Raw genomic sequence first — 21,616 nt, 5'->3', positions numbered from 1 at the left:
TTTTTCTACATAAGGTGCAGAAACTCTGTCTTTAGTTGTATCTTTTATTCAAAATATGATGCAGACTACCTAACAGTACATAACTTGGTTCAACTTGGCTAAGCTACACAAAACAGAGCTGGTTGTTTTATGTGTGTATATATGTACATGTGAATACAAATGTACATTTAATATGTGTGTATTTAATTGATTCTCCTATAATTTGCACAGGAAGCCATTGAGAAAGAATCTTTCTTTAAGACTGATAGGAAGATTGAAAAAGGAAATATTCAGAAAGGATTCGAAGAGGCTGATCATATTGTGGAAGGTAAGCTTCCTCATTTCTTTTGTTTCTTTTTGATTTGTATAACAAAGATTTCTTTTAAAGCATTGACTGGATGAATAACACATTTGCATTGATTTTGGGGTTAGAAATGGACAATCTTTTCAAGCTCCTCATTTTATCATTGGTTTTTTCTAGCTTCCCCATGTTGTCTGTCCATATTGGAGTAAAAATGGAAAGTTTCTTTGACACATATCTAGTACTCAGAGGCTGAGAACACACAAGAATCTTTTTTGTAACTAACAACATGATTGGGTATGGTTGAATCAGGGTAGGGTGAAATCTTGAACAAACTATAGTTCCTGGAGTTGGCACCCACAGTAACTAATGGGGTAAAGGGAATAGGACAAGGGAGAAAAATGTTATTTTTCCTTGTTAAGTGGAGCAAATGGGAGGCAAACTGCTATTTGATAAGCATAAAGGTTGATTCCTCCTGAGTGATTGGAGTCTAAGAGCTCAATCAATGAGGATCAGTGGTTGGACCCTGAACTCCATGAGTTTGAATCAGAGTCATTATTGTATACATTCTCACATTACCCCGGAAAGCACTATCTTGAATTTATTTGATTTGGAAATCCTTTCTTTCCATCCTGCCTAGGGGAAATGCACATCGCTGGCCAGGAACATTTTTATCTGGAGACTCACTGCACAATTGCTGTGCCAAAAGGAGAAGATGGAGAAATGGAACTCTTTGTATCCACCCAAAACTTAGCAAAGACACAGGTCAGCCAGTCTCTTGATAGCTTTGAACTTGATAGCTTTTGGAGAAGGCAGCCAGTTTTGCCACCAAAAATAATGATTTATTTCTTTTATTCATTAAATATAAAACTCAGTCAACTGAACATTCAAAAATGCATCACAAATACCATTGACTGGTACTGATGGTTGATACTGGTGGCTGCCAGTGTCCTAGGTATCAACCAAGTACCTTCTTAAAACTTATGATATTCCTAGTTGCACAGTTTTTTGCAGTTCCACTGGTGTTATTGCAGGAAGCTGCAATTTCTTTATGTGATTGTAAAATTCTTGAACATGGTACCAAGTTCCCAATGACAATGGGTATCACTGTTACATGTTTCATCCATAGCCATGTAGTTTCAATGGCCAGGTCGCAATATTTCATGATTTTTTCTAGTTCTTTTTCCTTGACTCTGGCATCTCTTGGTACAGCAAGCATAATTTATTATTGTTATTGTTATTATTATTTGAAAAGGGATGTTCATTAAGAGTTGAGGAGAGATTTTCCTCTAGAGTGCAATAAGGAAGGAAATTGTTACATTCTCCATTCCTGTCCGTGCTAGTCTGGTTCATGATAACCTTTTGTCCCCCTGTCTAGTTAGTCCTGTTTTATTCTTCAATTTTAATAATCTGTTATTTGTTTGTGTACAAATAGTTTATGTCATAATGCTATGCATGATTTTGAAGAGATGCTTTTCTTTACTGAAACTTTAAGAGAAGACACCCACCAGTAGGAATGATGCTTCATACATCAAAAAACCCAATATGGTTTTTGTACCTTTGCAGAAATCACATTCTTCAAAACATGACAAAGCAGATTAGCTCAACTGTACACAAGGCAAAGCACGTTGCTAAGGACATGCAGGCCATCTTTGACATATGAGAACCAAGAAACTCAGTTTGAGTTTCTGATATTCCTTGATGATCCTCATTTGCTCGGCTATAGAACTTTCATAAGTTGCTAAATTTACGTGTGGAATTATATGATAAATTAGTAAATTACCATAGCATGAAGTCAATTTTTTCTTTACCTGAAAGGAAAATGATTCTGATTTAACACATTTTTAAAAAAAAGATTAAATAGGAAAAAGATTATAAACACAAACAAAAGTCTTGAATAGTCCTGCACATTTCTATTTTATCAGCAAAGGTTGACTGCTGCAACTGAAACCAATCCTGGATACTTTATAATCTGAATGTCATCACCTTGTATATGTATTTGCATTTATCTGCATCTATGCATATAAAGTACTTTCTTATACGCAAACTATCTTCTAACATCTGCATGCAGGAATTCACACTCTCCCTTAAAGAAATTGAAAATCTGACCTCAGGAAACATAAATCTATGCAGGTTATTGATAAGAAATCTCACTGAATTCAATATTTCTCCCTGCTTGCGAAACGGTGTAGGCTACTTCTATGCTGGGAATGGAGTTATTTAGCTTACTTTCTCTCTTTCTCTTTCCAGAAAGAGAACTATTTCAATGTAGGCTAATACATGGTTGTATTATTTTAAATTATTATTTTAGGAACATGTTGCTAACGCTTTAGGAGTTCCCGCTAATCGAATTCTGGTTCGGGTGAAGAGAATGGGAGGAGGTTTTGGAGGGAAAGAATCCAGAAGCATTATCTTGTCTACAGTTGTTGCAGTAGCTGCTGCTAAGTAAGTTCTAATGAATGGCCTCTCAGTATGGTTACTTCAGGTAGTAATGTGAAGTTACCGTTTCTGTTTCATATGGAGAATCAAGAAAATAGATTTATTTGTGGTCCAGAAACCACTACATGTCCTTTCCCAGGGTAATTTCTCTCCTCTATTTGTCAGATAGAAATGCAAAATTCTATTATAAATTGGAAACGGCTGCCACCTTCAACATCATGCTGGAGAGACTTACTTTCATTGCCAATTTGTAGATTTTTATTACTGTACATTATACTGTTCGGTGCCTTTTAGAATTAGATTCATAAATCTAAAAGAACATCTTTTTCAATACCAAAAGAACATCTTTTTCAATGCCAGATCTGGAAAAAAGCCTTTATTTCTCCCCCTTCCTGGTCATTTCAATTATATAATGATTTCATACATCTTTAGAACACTCTCTTTTTCTCTGTTTTTTTTTTTTTACTTAACGTCCTTTTAGAAAATATGGGTGGGACTTATAGTAGCCTGGGGGGGGGGGCTCTATGTGTGCTCTATGGCTGAGGGAATGTCAGAATAAAAAAGGTTTATTCATAAATGAAACCACTTAGAAAAGAGCCTCCCGTGTTATTTTTTAATAGAAATTGTTACTGTGACACCTTTGCAGTAGGTTCACTCTCAGCCTAATTCTACAGGACTGGTCGCCCAGTAAGATGCATGCTTGATCGAGATGAAGATATGTTGATTTCTGGTGGAAGACACCCATTTTGGTCACAGTATAAGGTAAAGATATATTAATATGAGTATTAAAAAGATTACATTGTGATGAGCGAAACACTCATGATGAGTGAAACTGTGCACTGTTCAGTCCACATTCAGAAGCAAGTAATATAATATAAGACGGATGAATATGTATCTCATTCTAAATGTATGTATTTATTTTATTTATTGATTTTTACCCCTCTTTTTATATTTCTAGAAAAATGCATGCCTAGTATGCTCCTCCCATTTTTCCTACACAATAACTTTGTGTGAGAGAGCGATTGGCTCAAAGTCATAAAGCTAGCTTTCACACCTAAGGCAGGACTATAACTTGTGATATCCGAATCTCTAGCCTTGTGCCTTGATCATTAGACAGTTGTCTAGAAATGGTCTTTTTTGTGTAAAAATAGTCCTCTAACAGTAGCTTCCATAAAAACCTCTCCTTCAAAACAAAATGGCTAAATTAAATGAATATTAGAATATCTGTGACTGGAATAATTGAATTCTACAAAATAGTTATTTTCTGCTTTTCCCAGGTTGGCTTTAAGAAAAATGGAAGGATTACCAGCCTAGATGTGTCATATTACAGCAATGGAGGAAATTCTATTGATCTTTCCCATGGGGTAAGTGGAAATCACTGTCTACTCTGATTCATTTGAACCAACTTCAGGGGTTGTAGGAATGAACAAGTTTTTTGAATTCGATGGAATTCTAGTTTTCTGATAGAATTGGGAAATAGCAAGGATAGCTTAGATTAGAATGGCAACAATGATAACTATATAATGCAGACAAGGGCATAATGATACCAATGAGAAAGTCAGATGTGGAGAAGACTTGATCCCTAAATTGGGTCTGATGCACCATATCAAGAAAAGCTGAATATTATTCAGGTGTGTTAGGCTTCCAGTAGTCAGTGATATCAGGAATCCACGTAGATTTTGGGAATCTAGGCTAGGCTGCTTGTGATGCAAACCAGTGGTGGAATTCAAATGTTTTTACTACCGGTTCTATGGGCGTGGCTTGGTGGGCGCGGCAGAGGAAGGATACTATGAAATCTCCATTCCCTCCCCACTCCAGGGGAAGGTTACTGCAAAATCCCCATTTCCTCCTGATCAGCTAAGACTCGGGAGGCAGAAAATAGATGCGGGTGGAGCCAGGCAGAGATGGTATTTACCGGTTCTCCGAAATACTCAAAATTTCCGCTACTGGTTCTTCAGAACTGATCAGAACCTGCTGAATACCAACTCTGATGCAAACCTCAAAAAGAATTTGAGATTCAAAAGTGAAGAGAGTGCTTGAGATTAATAAAGGCTCACCAATAAAGTTATGATGAAATAATAAGTTTGATTTAACTTTGATGCTTTCCCCCCCTGCATAATACCATACATTTTCTACCATTTTATGTACAGTATGCAGAAAATATTCAGTTTGCAATTATTGATGCAGGAATAACAGCAAGCAAAACAAACAAACAAACAGACCCCGCATGTAATTTATTTATTTGTTTAAATTGATTCCCCAAGGTTATGGACAGAGCTGTTCTTCACTTGGACAATTCCTACAACATCCCAAATATCAGAGGTATCGGTGTAGTCTGTAAAACAAATCTGGCATCCAACACAGCCTTCCGTGGATTTGGGGGTCCCCAGGGAATGATGGTTGCTGAGTGCTGGATTACTGATATAGCCTTGAAGTGTGGGCTGCCAGCAGAAGAGGTATGTGCTCACCGATTCTGAGCTATAGCTCCCTGAGATATAATTTTGCAGACAGCAAGTTATAATACTCTCCTAATCACTTATACTTATCAGAACTTTCACAGTTCCCTTTTAGGTAAAAACAGTGGCCCATAATTTCTTTCTTGGAGTTGGTACTTCCTTTTGGCCTGAAAGAAAAGGAAAAAATTGGATATCATTTCCTCCTTGTCTATATCACCAGCATTCCTTTTTGGAAACTGCCAGTCTGGTGAAAGGCTGGTGCCACCACTCTCCTTGATGTTCCTCTTTTTGAATTCCAAACCTTTGTTTTCTCTCCAGATCTTTGCAGTGTTCCTGGACTGAGGCTAGATCTCAGGCATTCTGTGGACACCATCTCCTTATCTTCTATCTATTATAACTTGGTTAGCATTAGTTTCACCTGCCTTTCAATGCATACATTCATGTAATTCCACTGAACCCGATTTCATCACCGATGCTGATAATTGGATTGTTTCATTAGCTGGATGTAAAAATCTTATTAGGCGTCATAGCAATTGTGTGTCCCATTCCTTTATTCTACTGAATATTGATGGGGTGATGGACCTGTTTTGCTCAAGACAAGGATTAGTTTCTGATTAGAGTTCAATATGTTGCTAAAGCTCTGCTTGTTTAAAAAATCCCAGTTATTTCAGAACTGAAGTCTGTCTGTTTCTGTTTTGTTCTGAAAGGTCCGAAAAATCAATCTGTATAATGAAGGTGATTTAACTCATTTCGATCAAAAGCTTGAGGGGTTCACCTTGAAAAGATGTTGGGAAGAATGCCTTGCAAAATCAAAGTATCATTCAAGAAGAACAAACATTGAGAAATTCAACCAGTGAGTTTCTTATTTTTTACAACTTCTGATTTTACTGAATGTTGAAATTATCTCATATGGATTATTTTCATTCTGAAGGTTGCAATGTAGCAACATTATACCCAGTTATCTGAAATAAATTCTCTGCTAATTGAAATGAGTGGGTTTGCTCTAAATATATACACACAACTACACACTTTGCAGAAAAAGCAGCACACAAGTCAGCACATTAGAAATATGTCTGGTACATTTTGCAATTATGTTAGTTTAAAACCTTGGTCCAGTGAGGCCTGCAAGCTCACTCCTAGACCTTATTACGTGCAACTTTCCAATGGATACATTTCTCTACTAACACTGTTAATGTGATTCATAGAGAAAACTGTTTTTTCCAATCATTTTTATTATTTAAATGATAAAGCTGGATTCATATGGATTCTTATGACCAGTAGGTGGAGACTGAAGAGGGAGGATGCAGATGGCTAGCAAACTGGCACTAAGAAAGCAATGTATAACTACTGTAGAAAATTTCTTGTATTACTAGTGCTAGATCTCCTTGAATTTTGTCTTGTATTTAGGACTAAATAGAGTACAAATTATTCTTTCCCTTGAGCAGCTAGCTTTTATGAGTTTGATCATTAATGAATCACACCTACTGTGGGCTTAAAATAAAATATCATATATCAAATGAGATATGCTGCATTGGTTTATTACTCCAGTTCCCTATGAAATGCTGACAAAAGCTTTCAAAACTTCAAAGATAAAAAGAAAAATAAATCAAGGTCAAATGCAAAGGGAAAAAAGAGGGGAAAACACCCTGTGGTATAAATGTGGTATAAATTTATCTATTTAGATTTGTATACTATTAGGTTTAAACTTTAGATGAATCCTTTTGAACATTATATTCAGTATTACAAGGCTGCCATCAGCAATCATGTTTCTTATTTATAAAATTTTCTGACTGGATGCTAGATTTGTTTTGCATACAATCTTGGAAAATAATACCTTGCTTAGGCAGAATGCGTTTGGGAAGGCATGCCAATTTGATACTCTTGTTTTCCCAGGCAGAATCGCTGGAAGAAGAGGGGCATAGCCATTATTCCTACCAAGTTTGGGATCAGCTTCACCGTTCCTTTTCTGAATCAGGTTGGCAAGCATCCTATATTTTTTACTGAGACAGCCTATGGGCTGCTGGTGGGCTTCTTCATATAAAAATAGAATTCCCATGCTTCATATATTTGCAAACTTTGGAAATAGTTTTTTTAATAGAGATTGCACCAAACGTATATAGTTATATTAGGACAGATTATATCTGAACTTCAAAATGACTGGATGTCAGTTGAGGGCAGCAACTATCTTTATGAGCTCATTTTCCAAAGTGCTGGACCAAAACGTTTAGTTTTCTGGTTGAAGCAAAAGATACTGCTACCTGTCCCAGATGGCACTACATCAGCACTAATGTAAGGACAGCATGCTCCATCATACCTGACAGGAGCAGACTAGAGGCATGATATTCACACTTCTGTCTGCCAATACCTCGCTGCTGTTCCCTGCCCAGCCTTCTGCTGCTATATCTACTAGTTAAAGGGACCGGCCAGTTTGTCTGCTCATAAATCATAAACTAATAGCATGTTGATTTGTGTAAAAAAACTTTTCTTTAGCTTCAGTTGAATATGAAACACCTTTTGTCAGTTACACGGCTGCATTAATACATTCTTTATTTATATAGTCCCGTCTCGCTATACCTTGTGGTCGGAGTTCAATAATGAGGTGCCTAGTTATTCATGAGTGCAACCTATAGATTAAATTTCACATAGGTTTCAGCCCTGATGCTCTATAAATAAAATATGGTTCTACAACTTTTTTGTATCTATGCTTCTTCTACATATGTTTATATGGTCTGGATGAAGCTAGAGTTGAATATTGGATGTGCTACATATGATTAAATTCCATGGAGCTTCTAATATTAGTAATTTGGTATCAGTTAGATTGATTCCTAATGAAAGCATATGAAAGGCGGAAGACTATAGTTAAAAATGTGCCTAGAGACAATAGTATTTCAAGTAGATCTTAACAGTTCATTTCTCTAATTTTGGTGATAGGCTGGTGCATTGGTGCATGTTTACACAGATGGTTCAGTGTTGCTCACACACGGTGGGACTGAGATGGGTCAAGGTCTGCACACCAAGATGATTCAGGTAAATTAGGAATATGTATATAAAGGTTCTGTGCTGTTTTAATCTATACATCATTTGTTCAGCTACATCTATTTATAATAACAGCTTCTGAAATCCTGCAAACATTGTGACATGTAAATACCCTATTAAAATCTAGATCCCCCCCCCTTATTTCCCTTGCTGTGTTATAACTTATTTATTTATTTTTATTTCTTTGGATTTATAAACCGCCCCCTCTCCCAAAAAGGGACTCGGGGCGGTGTACAGTCAATGAAACACAGATAAAATACATAAATAACAATATAAATAATATATAAACAATTAAATACTTGAGCATTTGAGTGGAGGAGGTGAGACTGTACAAAGAAATAAATATAGTATAAAAGCCCTAAAACATCCCAATTAAAATACCCAAACCCAATTAAAATATATCCCCGGGAGGTAAGACTAAGAGTGTGCCAGGCCAGCTAATTGAAACAGGTGAGTCTTTAGTTTTTGACGGAAGGAACGGAGGTCAGTGGTGGTTCTGATGTCGGGGGGGAGGTCATTCCAGAGGGTTGGGCCCATCACAGAGAAGGACCTACTCCTAGGTGTCGCCCGCTGGCATTGCCTGGTGGACGGCACCAGGAGGAGTCCCTCCCTGTGAGAGTGGATTGGTCGTAGGGACATGTGTGGTAGGATGCGATCCTGCAGATAACTAGGTCCTATGCCATGGAGCGCTTTAAAGATGGTAATCAATACCTTGAAACGCACCCGAAAGGCCACAGGCAGCCAGCGCAGCTCGCGCAGGAGGGGTTTTACGCGGGAGTATCGTGCACTCCCCATGATGGCCCGCGCGGCTGCGTTCTGGACTAGCTGTAGTCTCTGGATGCGTCCCAAGGGGAGCCCCATGTAGAGGGCATTGCAGTAGTCCAGGCGAGACGTCACCAGCGCGTGAGTGACCGTGCATAGGGCACTCCGGTCCAGTAGGGGGCGCAATTGGCGCACCAGGCGAACCTGGTGGAATGCCCCCCTTGCCACGGCTGCCACATGGTCATCCATTGACAGCCGGGCATCAAGGAGGACGCCCAAATTGCGCGCCCATTCCACAGGGGACAGTTGTTCGCCCCCTATGGCCAGCGATGGTATCAGCTGGCTGAACCGAGGTGCCGGTATTTGATATCTGGTCGGAGCCAGAATGCCTTGCTTTTTTTTTTTAAAGAAAAGAAAGAAATAGCTTTTTATAAAGTTCTGTTTCTTTGGGTTGTCGACAGTCTAACATTTAATAATGAATCCAATGTTCTCTTTGTAGGTTGCCAGCAAGACTCTGGGAATCCCTACCTCTAAGATCCATATAAGTGAGACAAGCACCAACACGGTGCCAAATACATCGCCAACAGCTGCTTCTGTCAGTGCTGATATCAATGGGATGGCTATTTTTGTAAGGGATATTGCTTATACACAATTTTGTAACTATCAATTTGTAGCAGGGCACTATTCCAAATGACTTGGCTGCATTTTCCCCCTCCCCAAAAGGTGTTTTAATACAAGTTTAATGTAAAAGAAAATTGTTAAATAAGTGATGGAGTGCCATTATCTATAGGTTGGTGAGAAAATCCTTTGTCTTAGACCCTGTAATTCTATTGCTGATCAAAATAGCAACATTTGGAATGATAATATCTGGCCATTAAGCTTCAACTGATGTTTAATTTGAGATAAACAAAGATACAATAATAGATGACTCTTAGGTATCTCTGTGGTATCTTTCCACAACATCTTATCCTCCAAATGTGTTGGATCAAATTCTACTTTTTAGCTTCCATGGCCATAGTCTGCAATTCTGAGATCGTATCTGTGATGTACAGTCCCATAAAAGTTAGAAAAGTTGATTGTTGCTGTTAGTCTGGCTTGGGAGTTCAAGAAACAATTTATTTAGTTTGCACTGTAAAAGTGGGCATTCTGATTTTGTTTTAAGTATATCTACAGTTGGTGCTTTAAAAGTACCTGACATGGCAATTTTAAATATAAAATAGATCATTACATTATTCTTCCTTTGAGTTCATTTTCAGACAAATAAAACTATGTAGACATAATTGCAATCTGCGGGCACAATAGAGATTATGTTTGCAACAATTTTTTCTTTGATTTGGATTATTTCTTAGAATGCTTGCCAGACCATCTTAGAACGATTGGAGCCATTCAGATGTGCTAAACCAAAAGGATCATGGAAAGACTGGGTATGTTTTTATTGAGTGCAAGTTGAAGTTTAAATAAAATAAATGTGCTACCTGTATATTGTTTGCTAGCTAATATATTCTGTTCATTCATTCTGAGCAGCTTTCTCTTAATTACTACATATAGCATTGTATTGTTGTCATATCTCATCTTGATTCTGTATTAATGTTATATGGCAGCCTTCCCCAATCTGGGGCTTTTTCCAGATAGGTAGAATTTTGTGGGAGGCAACTACTACAATTTTCTAGCTCTTATGCTGATAACTCATGTCATTGTGGTCTATACAAGATGTGCCCTATTCAAGGAGTGATGGTGATAAAAATGTCTTGTCCTGTATTACTATCTGTTACAGCATGGTAAGGTTGCCTTCTAACCAAGTTTGATTCCTGATGATGCATCTATGCAGATTCCTTGATGTGATATGGAAACAGTTTCCCCACCACCTTTCTATTGCAGTGATATGGGTGGCAAACAAAATTTAAAAATAAATAAATAAATCCCCCCCCCCCCCAGCCTAGCCTATAACTCTGGGCTTTAAAAATGGTCCCCCATCCATGTGTTGATAAAAGCCAATGCAACTTAGATTTTATATCAACCATGGTTAGTCTGATGTTGCCATCTATTTGATCTAAAAGCATGTAAAAATATCAATGCAGAATAAGGTTGCCTGTGGTTTTGAGTTGGCAGCTATAAAAGCACAATTAAAAGGCATTTTAATATTTAGCAATGCACTCCTGTACATTTCTATTCAGAAGGAAATTGCATTTGGTTCTGTGGGACACCCTTCTAGGTAAAAATTAATCAGATGCGGTTGAATTTTTAAAAAAGTTTTTGTTCATAACGTTTTGCTTACGAATACTTGTGTTACTCAATGAAACACTTCCATTCTCCCCAGGATATGACAGCTATTCCAGTTTGAGAAAAGCTTAACATGATTTTATATGCTTTTTTTCACTAGGTGTTAGCAGCCTATTATGATTGTGTGAGTTTATCAGCTACAGGATTTTACAGGTGAGTGAAACTATCAGAGAGAAGATTTGCAGAATGTCATAAAGTTTGGCATTTGAGTATTATTTCTGATGTTGGGGATTTTGGTAGTTAATTTTATAAAATGGGCTTATAATAATGAAGATGAGACAGAGTTGTCTCTTATCCGCAATCTACTAACATAATAAGCTTGTTAACTCCTTGAAATCCAAGGCTGCAGTCTTGACTTGAGTCACAATATTTGCATGCTCTAAATAATACATAAGAATTAGAGAGAACAGCTAAATGTGTTTGTGGCTGAGAGCCAGAGGGAGAGGAGAAGAATGCTGTAACAAAGAAATGGAATAAGTGCAGCTTATTTCATGGAATAACTGAAACAATGCTGGCCCTCAATGTGACCTCCAGAGTTTGGGGACCAGGTTGGAAATACAAACATCTTGCTTGATAATATTGATGAATAAGTATCCACCTGTATTGGTTTATTCTAGTAATTTTCAGATATTCTGACCTAACAACTAAATTGGACTAAATCACAATTAGTGATTTTCCTGCAATAATAATAAAACCTGTACATACATACAAACACATCCTCTTTGCTCTTTCCTTTTAGGATAAGAAACAGTGTAAATAATAACAATAAGAAGAAATTGTAGGCCAAAGAGATCAAAGCTATCATGAGCAAAAGAAAATGAAATGTAGACAATGTAGTTTACTCCCAGCTGTTCGCTATATTTCTCCATCTTTTTTTATTCTTGCAAACCAACCTTGCATTGACTACGTCCATACATTGATTCATACATTGCCTTTGGTACCTTATAATCTCTCTGATGATTTTATATTTTCCTCCTTTTGTTCCCTTTCTGTTAAGAATTCCTAATGCTGGGTATGACTTTTCAAAGAATGAAGGAAAGCCTTTCCATTATTTCTCCTATGGTGTTTCTTGTTCTGAGGTTGAGATAGATTGTCTGACCGGTGACCATAAGGTAAGCAGACTTACTAAGCCAGGGGTGTCCAAACTTGGGAACTTTAAGACTTGTGGACTTCAACTCCCAGAATTCCCCAAGTCTTAAAGTTCCCAAGTTTGGACACCCCTGTAAGCGATTAAAAGCATCTTCTTCATTTTGATGTATGGAGCGACATTCTACATTAATTAGGAATAAATGCAATGGATAAGTTATGTTTGTCTTTCAATTGTGTGAACTTTAGTAAATCTTTTGCTCCATGCTTATTTTTCAAACTAGGCTTATATAGTTGTTGCTTTTAAAAATCACTTGGAGTATTTTGCTTTTGGTGGATTCATCTGGGTATGAAATTGGTAAAAAACATCTCCAAATTTGTAATGGAACTTTATAATCTATTTCGTTAATTTTGTTTTAATCATTAATTTCGCAGTGATGATGAATTTCCCCAAATGTGAAGGCCATCCTGACATTTAGCTCCAAAGGGCTGCATCTTTCAGCAATGAATTCTATAATCAGGATAACTTTTTAAATCATCAAGTATTGTGTTGCATTGCATTGCATTGAGATTGGGATCTTAACTTCACACTGAGAGTTATCTTGTCAACATCAATATCTAGGCTGAATTTTGACCTGGTTAGTTCCAGCTCAGATGAAAACTTTGTTCTTCCATGGAACAAACAAATAAAAAAACATCAAGTCAAATGATATGCATATTTAGCTAATAGTATGTGATTAGCCTTGTGGTTACTAAGACTTTACTTGTTTCAATATTTAGAATCTTCGTACTGATATTGTGATGGATGTTGGCATCAGCCTGAATCCAGCTATAGATATAGGGCAGGTAAGTAGTGCAAGTTGTCTGTACTCTGTGCAGCTGAAATAAATGTGTATACAAACAGACAGATTACATTGGTTAATAATCAGCAAAAGCCAGCAGTACTATGAACTCTTTTAACACAGGAAACTGTTAATTGCTTATTATCAGTTTGTGTTAGTCTTCAAGTGTTTTGCACATGATGCATATCTTTATGCCAGCTGGAAAAAGGAAAAAGGTTTGTTCGTTACAGTGTAGATTCATTTCAGAAAAAGCTCACATGTTTTGGAGAAACTTCACTTTCTATTTTAACCTGTGTTGCAATTCACCTAAATTAATGAATTCAGATATGTAGCCAACTATGAGGTTTCCTGTACTACCAACCAAATATCATACCGCAAACCAATTATTTTTACCAGGGGGCCCTTCAGCCCCTGGCTGTGGCCCAGTACCGGGCTGCATCCCATTCGGAATAGGGCTGTGCAAGTTCGGGGGAGGGGGTTGAGCGTGCAAACACACACACAGCTTCACTTTCATAACTGATAGGTGCTCACGCTCACATGTAAAGCTCTGTTTGCTCAAGAGTGGTGGGTGCGCGTGCCTGCTGCTCACATTGATCCAACCCATCTCACCCACCTCGCTGGTTCACCAAGACAGAAAGGTTAGGGATCACTGATTTAGACATACAATCTAGTTGAATGTATACACACTTGAGCTGGCAAATCTTCAATATGTGGTAATATTAAAACTGGCACTGGTTAACAATTAACTTTGTTACATGTATTATTTTGGGTACACTTTAAACCTCACCTGCAAATGTTTTTCTTGTAGATAAGCATTGTTCACAAGCACTTTTACATTTATGTTTCTTCTTCTTAACTACTCATTATTATTGCTTTTTTTCATCTACACTATGAAATGAACCATTTTTGGGTCTAATATTAGCAAGGTCTTAGCATGAGCCTCTGGCTTCTCATGAATTTCACCTGTCTCTACAAGGTATCACAGGTTTTGATGCATATTATCTATGATTTTGGCAAACAAGCCACCTTCAAAATTTATGAACCTGACTTAGTTTTCTAAATAACTACCGTACAATTACTCAAAATAGCTACATTTTGAAGTTTGAAACAAGCCCCATTCAGGTGTCACTTGAATTGAATTATGCATGTCATCTGATAAATCATCTTTTCTGCTAATCTTACTCAAATAACAAGTTTCCTTGTAATATTCACATGTTCATTGTTAATGTCTGCAGGAGAAATGTATATGCCTGCAAGACAAAATGTGTTTGGGTCAGGATCTTGCAAACATTTACTCTGCATGTGCAAAAGCTTCCAACAAAACAGACTTCCTTGGAGCATTTAGATACCTGGAGAGAGGCCAATTTTACCATAATAAAGGGCCGGAAGAGGAGGGGAGGGGTTTTTTCTGAATACCTTACTGAAAAAGCACTTCAGACTCACCATCTGAACGAGACCAATTGGATCTCCCTTTCATGGCCATACCTGAACAGAGGACCATTGACATTTGGCTTTTATTGCTAATGCAATTCAGTATAATGTCCAAATGCATTAGCAAGCACACATTTTAAAACATGGCTTACAACAGATGGTAAAGCAATATATTCATTATAATTTTAATAGTTGCTTTGCCACTCATTTAAGCAACCATCATGTAATGTGATTTACATAAATGTCTGCAAACAATGTTTTTCTTAATCGCTAAATAATTGCAGTCTGGCTCTGAAGTCTTCGAATTGAGCAGTTTTCGTAGTTTGATGATAAGGTTTACACACAGTCTTAATGAACCCAGTGGGGCCTATTCCCAAAATGGGACTAGGATTGCAGTCATAATTAAGCATTTAGGAAGCTGGCCTAAGCATTTCTGCAGAGACCTGTGCAATATTTGGGTTTTAAATCTCTAAACCCATTTGATCTTTCAATTGTAACCAAAACGATGGGGAAAAGAAAGGGAAAAAAAACAAATTTGGACTTGCTTTATTCATTTATTTTAGATTGAAGGAGCATTTGTCCAAGGACTTGGGTTGTTTACCATGGAGGAGCTACGCTATTCCCCTGAAGGCAACTTGTATACACGAGGGCCTGGAATGTACAAGATCCCTGCATTTGGTGACATCCCGTCAGAGTTCCATGTTTCTCTTCTCCGGGATTGTCCAAACAACAAAGCCATTTATTCATCTAAGGTAAATATCTCATTGAGAAATGCATTTCTCCATTTGTTAATTAACATGTTAATTTATTAAGCATATATGCAAGGCAGAACACTGTTCTCATATCTCCTGTACTCCAGATATTTCATAACAATTAGCAACATGGGGTCTTGTTTTGATTGCTTCAGTAAGTAACCAGAATACCATCAAATATACTTTAGGTAATGAATACCATTGGATTAATTCTTTTGAAGAATATCTTTTTTTCTCCCTTTCCTTTTATAATTTCCCCCCCACTTATTTGTTTCTTTCCATCCACCATTCTAAAACAGTCTAGTATTTATAGGTCAGGTCAAAGCTAAGTCAGAACTTATTAGCTGGAGCAACAGAGCGTAATGATTTTCATACTATTACACTGAGGAATATAAATATTATGTTTTAACAACTCTATTTATCTCTTCTATATTATCCTGCCTTACTTTAAAACATTTTAATGACCTTACTGTAGGATGATCTGGAATTGCTCATTTTGTCTACTTGGGTTACTGGCTGTAGAAACTTTAGTATATAGTAAATGTTTCTCCACTAATTAAGTACTTTTTGGCTGAATGCACAGACCACTTTAAATCCTAACACAATACAGCTTAACACAATACTGTAAATAGCAGCTAAACAATACTATGGCTCAATATGATCAGGGTCAAACAACATGCTGAATCACATACAATTCCATTTGAGCTTAGCTTAGCCTAATGTGTTTTACAAATCTTTGTTTAGCCTAATGTGTTTTCTAATTAAACCAGGAATGTCAAACTTGTGGCTTGCAGGCTGGATGTATCACACCTTGGTTTAGTGAAGGAGAAAAAAGTGATATATCACATAATGATGTGATGATGCAAGTTTGACACGCTGAATTAAACATTATACAAGATAAAAAATGTCACTGCTTTTTAGTCCTGGAGGTACAGAGTGTTATTCCCCCCCCCTCATCCAAGTACTAACTGGACATTGAAGCCTCCTACTTCCTATTGAGACTCTAACCCCCGTTTACCAACTTTTCAGTACCAGCACCCTTACCCCACTGGGTTTTTAACAATCTACTCGAGGTCAGACCTGCTCCGCCTGCGGGAGGCCCCTCTCTCGCAGGCATGGCCCTTGGCTCTCTCAAGGGCCTGCCTTGATGACGGGTTCGTGGACCCCGAGAGGTGCAGGAACCGGAAGCTAAGGGGATTTTTAGTAAAATGTTTTTTATCTTTTTTAGGGGGTCCCAGGGTGGGGGGGAGGGTTAATCAGACCGGGAGGAGGGCCAGAGCCGGACAGACAGGTGAGTCCAGGAAGGACGGGGATGCGGTGGAGGGGGGGAATATAAAGGTCACTAAAGCAGAGGGTTGTCCTATTACAACGGTCGCGGGGAGGAGGGGATGCGAGGACAGGATAAGATCCCAAGGTCAGTTGGGAGACCGCGGCTGTTGGTTACGCCCGGTCACTTGTACCAACCCCTGCAGTCTAGGTGGACAGGTCCTACAGAGCCAGGGCCTGCGGCTGATGCTTTGCAACGCAAGGTCTGTCACCAACAAGGCCCCCCTCATTAATGAGTTGATCTCAGAGGGGGAGCTAGACCTTGCAGGGATAACGGAGACCTGGTTGGGCCACGAGGGTGGTTTACCCCTCGTGGAAATGTGCCCACCGGGTTTCCGTGCATTCCATCAGCCTCGGGCCCTGGGTAAGGGTGGAGGGGTGGCGGTGGTTATGCGGGAATGTTTAGAGCCGAGGGAGTTCACTGTCCCTCAGATACCCGGGTGTGAGTCCCTTGGTGTGAACTGGGGCCCAGGGAGGCAGTGGGGCTTGCTGATTGTATACTTGGCTCCTCGCTATGCATCAGCAGCCCTGCCCGAGCTCCTCGAGCTAATCTCAGCGACGGCAGTTGAGACTCCCAGACTTTTGGTCATGGGGGACTTCAACTTGCCGTCAACGGGAGCGGCTTCTGAGGTGGCTCGGGAGTTCATGGCTTCCATGACGGCCATGGACCTGACCCAATTAGTGCAGGGCCCCACTCACGAAGGGGGCCACACACTGGACCTCATTTTTGTATCTGAACAGTGGACGAGTGATCTGGGAATAGGGGATTTAGTCATCACGCCCCTGTCATGGTCAGACCACTCATCCCTCCGGCTGGACTTCCCTGGCGCTATCCCCCACCGCGAGGAGGCGGAACCAGACTCTATAAACTGGTACCGCCCCAGGCACCTGATGGAATCTGATAGATTCCAGACGGAGCTTGGGCCAATTCCTGTAGCCTTGTCCCGCTCCCGCTCCGAGGACCTAGTGACTGCCTGGAATAGGGCGACGACTGGGGCCTTGGACCGGGTTGCGCCTTTGCGACCTCTCCTGCGGCATCAACCCACCCGGGCTCCTTGGTTTACTGAGGAGCTTAGGGTGATGAAGCGCCACAGGAGACGTCTAGAGAGCAGGTGGAGGTCCTCACGCTCCGAATCTGACCGAACACAGGTAAGAGCCTATTTGCGGACTTACCTTGTGGCAATAAGAGCGGCCAAACGTAGACATTGTGCTGCTCTTATTGCATCCGCGGATAACTGCCCTGCCGCCCTGTTTAGGGTGACCCGCTCCCTTTTATCGCAGGGGGCGCGGGAGACACCCTTACAGGGTAGAGCAGAGGAGTTTGGAGAATATCTTCAGGACAAAATCGATCAGATCCGGAGCGGGTGGGCCTCTGTCAGTGGACCAGACGAGCTGCCAACAGCGAGTCTTGAGAGACCATTCTGGGAGGAGTTTGACTCTGTTGCCCCCGAGGATTTGGACAGGTTGCGTGGACGGCTGCGACCTACCACATGTTTAACGGACCCGTGCCCCTCCTGGCTGGTACTGGCAGCCTGGGAGGTGACACGAGGCTGGCTCCTGGGCCTGGTGAACGCCTCATTGGGTGAGGGATACTTACCTACCGCCTTGAAAGAGGCGGTGGTGAGACCCTTGCTCAAGAGACCTTCGCTCGACCCAATGGAGCTAGCTAATTATCGTCCAGTCTCCAACCTCCCCTTCTTGGCGAAGGTTGTTGAGAATGTGGTGGTGCAGCAATTTCCACGACACCTAGACGAATCCGATTATCTAGACCCACGCCAGTCCGGCTTCCGACCCGGGCACAGCACTGAGACAGCCTTGGTCGCGTTGGTTGATGATCTCTGGAGGGCCAGAGATAGGGGTTGTTCCTCTATCCTGGTCCTATTAGACCTCTCGGCGGCTTTTGATACCATCGACCATGGTATCCTATTGCGCCGGTTGGAGGGGATGGGAGTCGGAGGCACCGTTTTGCGGTGGTTCGGCTCCTACCTCTCCTACCGGAAGCAATGTGTGTTGACAGGGGGGCGGAGGTCGTCCCTGAGGCCACTCACTTGTGGGGTGCCACAGGGGTCGGTCCTCTCGCCTCTCCTGTTCAACGCATATGTGAAGCCGCTGGGCGAGATCATCCGTGGTTTTGGGGTTGAGTACCATCTTTACGCTGATGATACTCAGCTGTATATTTCAACCCCAAACCACCCCAACGAGGCTGTCGAAGTGATGTCCCGGTGTTTGGAAGCCGTCGGGGTCTGGATGGGGGACAACAGACTCAAACTCAACCCCTCCAAGACTGAGTGGCTGTGGGTACCGGCGCCTCGGTTCAGCCAGCTGACCCCATCGCTGGCCATAGGGGGCGAACAGCTGTCCCCTGTGGAGCGGGCGCGCAATTTGGGCGTCCTCCTCGATGCCCGGCTGTCAATGGAGGACCATGTGGCAGCCGTGGCAAGGGGGGCGTTCCACCAGGTTTGCCTGGTGCGCCAATTGCGCCCCCTACTGGACCGGAGTGCCCTGCGCACGGTCACTCATGCGCTGGTGACGTCTTGCCTGGACTACTGCAATGCTCTCTACATGGGGCTTCCCTTGGGACGCATCCGGAGTCTGCAGCTAGTTCAGAACGCAGCCGCGCGGGTTATTATGGGAAGTACTCGTTACTCCCACGTAACACCTCTCCTGCGCGAGCTGCACTGGCTACCTGTGGCCTTTCGGGTGCGTTTCAAGGTACTGATTACCATCTTTAAAGCGCTCCATGGCATAGGACCTAGGTATCTGCAGGATCGCATCCTACCACACACGTCCCTGCGACCTATCCGCTCACACAGAGAGGGGCTCCTCCTGGTGCCGTCTGCTAGGCAATGCCAGCGGACGACACCTAGGAGTAGATCCTTCTCTGTGATGGGCCCAACCCTCTGGAATGACCTCCCCCCAGACATTCGAACTACCACCGACCTCCGTTCCTTCCGGCAAAAGTTAAAGACTCACCTATTTCAATCAGCTGGCCTGGCACTTTCTTAGTTTTACCTCCCGGGGATTTATTCATTTTAATTGGGTTTGGGGTTTTAATAAGCTTTTAATGTACTATATTTATTATTCTATATACAGTCTTGCAACCTCCTCCACCTACGTATTTAATTATTTAACTGTTTTATGTATGTATTTTATAACGCATTTTAGTGACTGTACACCGCCCCGAGTCCCTTTCAGGAGAAGGGGTGGTCTATAAATACGAATAATAAATAAATAAAATAAATTCCCTAACAGATAGATATATCTGTCTTCTTCCTACACAATTGGGAATCTGTAAAAGTGAAAGTGGACTCATTTTTCCCTCCATCATATTGCAGTTATTTGATTGTGATGATTCATTATGTGTTGTGAAAAAAACTTGAAAGCAGAGAATTTGCTGTTGTAGTCTATGTTCCCAGGAAATGTAGCTCCATGAATAATCAGAATTAGAGTCTATATGAATAAAGCAGACTTTCTTCTACAGACACGTACCTCCCAATATATACTGTATAATATATGGATGGAAGACATTAGATTCAGACTATAGCATTGTCATGGGAGGGGAATGAATTGATGATTACTTGTTCTCACATGATTCTTCTTACGATGTGAACAAAAACTTGAACAGCACTGAAGCCTGGGTGAAAGGAAAAGAATCAAAAGAAAGAAGTGCTGCCTTGAGTCCTATCCCTTCAATACCATTTATCTTCACCAAATCCACACTACTAGATTGTGCTCGTTAGTTGACTATAAAAGGAATGATATATCCACAAGTTAGCTGATGATGTCATATTGTTGTGGCCCACCAGTGGCCAGCTGAGCTGGCAGCAGATTTGAGTAGTGAGGAGGTTGGGGAGGAACATGGGCCAGTCCTGGACTCTGGGGAAGGCTCTGATGAAAGCTCTGTGTCCGAGGCAGAGAGGGGGCCAGAGCCATATGCTAGTTATCAGCTGCCTTCAGAGTCAGACATCAGTGAGGCAAATAAACAGCTGGAGCCTGTTCCCAGTGTGCGCATGCACAGAGTTGACAGATGAAGGGGAACAGCTAAAGAACAGGGGTTGACTTGGGAGTAAGGCCACAGGTAGATGATGAATGGTCCCTCCCAGAGGTAATAAAAGAGAAGCGAAAGGGGAGTGGAGTTTGCAGGAGACAATTAGTTTGCTTAATTCGTTCGTGACTCTCTGAGACTCCTTGCCAAGTTTTGCAGATATCGGCATGTCAGCTCTCCCAGCCAGATAAGGTCCATGACTGTAAATCCTCCCTCGAAAGATGTTGCTGGATGTGAATGAACAGAATTCGCAGCAAATGAATAAAAGGTTTTGTTGTCAGGACAAGGAGTTTACTTAATGCTCTTGGGAAGCTAGGTGAGAGCACATATAAGAGAGCATAATGGGGAATACAACACACAAATTATGCATAAATGATACATTTTTCTATTATCGTACCTAGTAATTCCACAGTATGTGGTCCCGTGAAATTGTGGCTCAGTCCATGACATGTGATATGTGTATCTTATTATATGCTGAGAATACTTTTTTGATGGAAGACTGCATGGCCTTTTGCCCTTTCATCTCCACAGGCTGTGGGTGAACCTCCGTTGTTCTTAGCAGCCTCTGTATTTTATGCTATCAAAGATGCAATTGTCTCTGCAAGGGAAGAATATGGATTGAAAGGAACATTCAGATTAGATAGTCCGGCTACTCCAGAAAGAATACGCAATGCTTGTGTTGATTTCTTCACCAAATTGGTAAGTTAATTTATCTACTATTCCCTTCTGCAAGTATAATTCATTAAGCATTAGATCAACACAAACCAGGACCCAGCTTTCCATTGGCAGAGGCTTTTCCGAACACTTGGTAATCACAACATTTAACAATTTTATGGTGCTTTTCAAGGATTTAAAATGTATAATCTTGAAATCTTCATGGC

At 40.7% G+C, this 21,616-nt stretch overlaps 1 protein-coding gene across 1 annotated transcript in view; it reads left to right on the top strand.

Annotated features, from left to right (window-relative positions):
• The window catches only part of XDH (xanthine dehydrogenase), a 66,097-nt gene that overhangs the window by 41,082 nt on the left and 3,399 nt on the right, over positions 1 to 21,616 (top strand). The window contains exons 20-35 of the mRNA XM_081941646.1: positions 211 to 307; positions 921 to 1,045; positions 2,592 to 2,725; positions 3,394 to 3,481; positions 3,997 to 4,083; positions 4,984 to 5,175; positions 5,883 to 6,028; positions 7,069 to 7,150; positions 8,107 to 8,202; positions 9,473 to 9,601; positions 10,323 to 10,397; positions 11,354 to 11,406; positions 12,251 to 12,365; positions 13,120 to 13,185; positions 15,176 to 15,364; positions 21,267 to 21,434. Of these exons, the coding sequence (XP_081797772.1) occupies positions 211 to 307; positions 921 to 1,045; positions 2,592 to 2,725; positions 3,394 to 3,481; positions 3,997 to 4,083; positions 4,984 to 5,175; positions 5,883 to 6,028; positions 7,069 to 7,150; positions 8,107 to 8,202; positions 9,473 to 9,601; positions 10,323 to 10,397; positions 11,354 to 11,406; positions 12,251 to 12,365; positions 13,120 to 13,185; positions 15,176 to 15,364; positions 21,267 to 21,434 (1,842 nt within the window). The remainder of the gene's footprint in view (positions 1 to 210; positions 308 to 920; positions 1,046 to 2,591; positions 2,726 to 3,393; positions 3,482 to 3,996; positions 4,084 to 4,983; positions 5,176 to 5,882; positions 6,029 to 7,068; positions 7,151 to 8,106; positions 8,203 to 9,472; positions 9,602 to 10,322; positions 10,398 to 11,353; positions 11,407 to 12,250; positions 12,366 to 13,119; positions 13,186 to 15,175; positions 15,365 to 21,266; positions 21,435 to 21,616) is intronic.

Source organism: Natrix helvetica, assembly GCF_964273705.1.
Source record: "Natrix helvetica genome assembly, chromosome: 2".
NCBI classification, from domain to species: Eukaryota; Metazoa; Chordata; class Lepidosauria; order Squamata; family Natricidae; genus Natrix; species Natrix helvetica.
The sequence above is the reverse complement of the archived record's forward strand: the minus strand, read 5'-3'. Positions and strand labels throughout refer to the sequence as shown.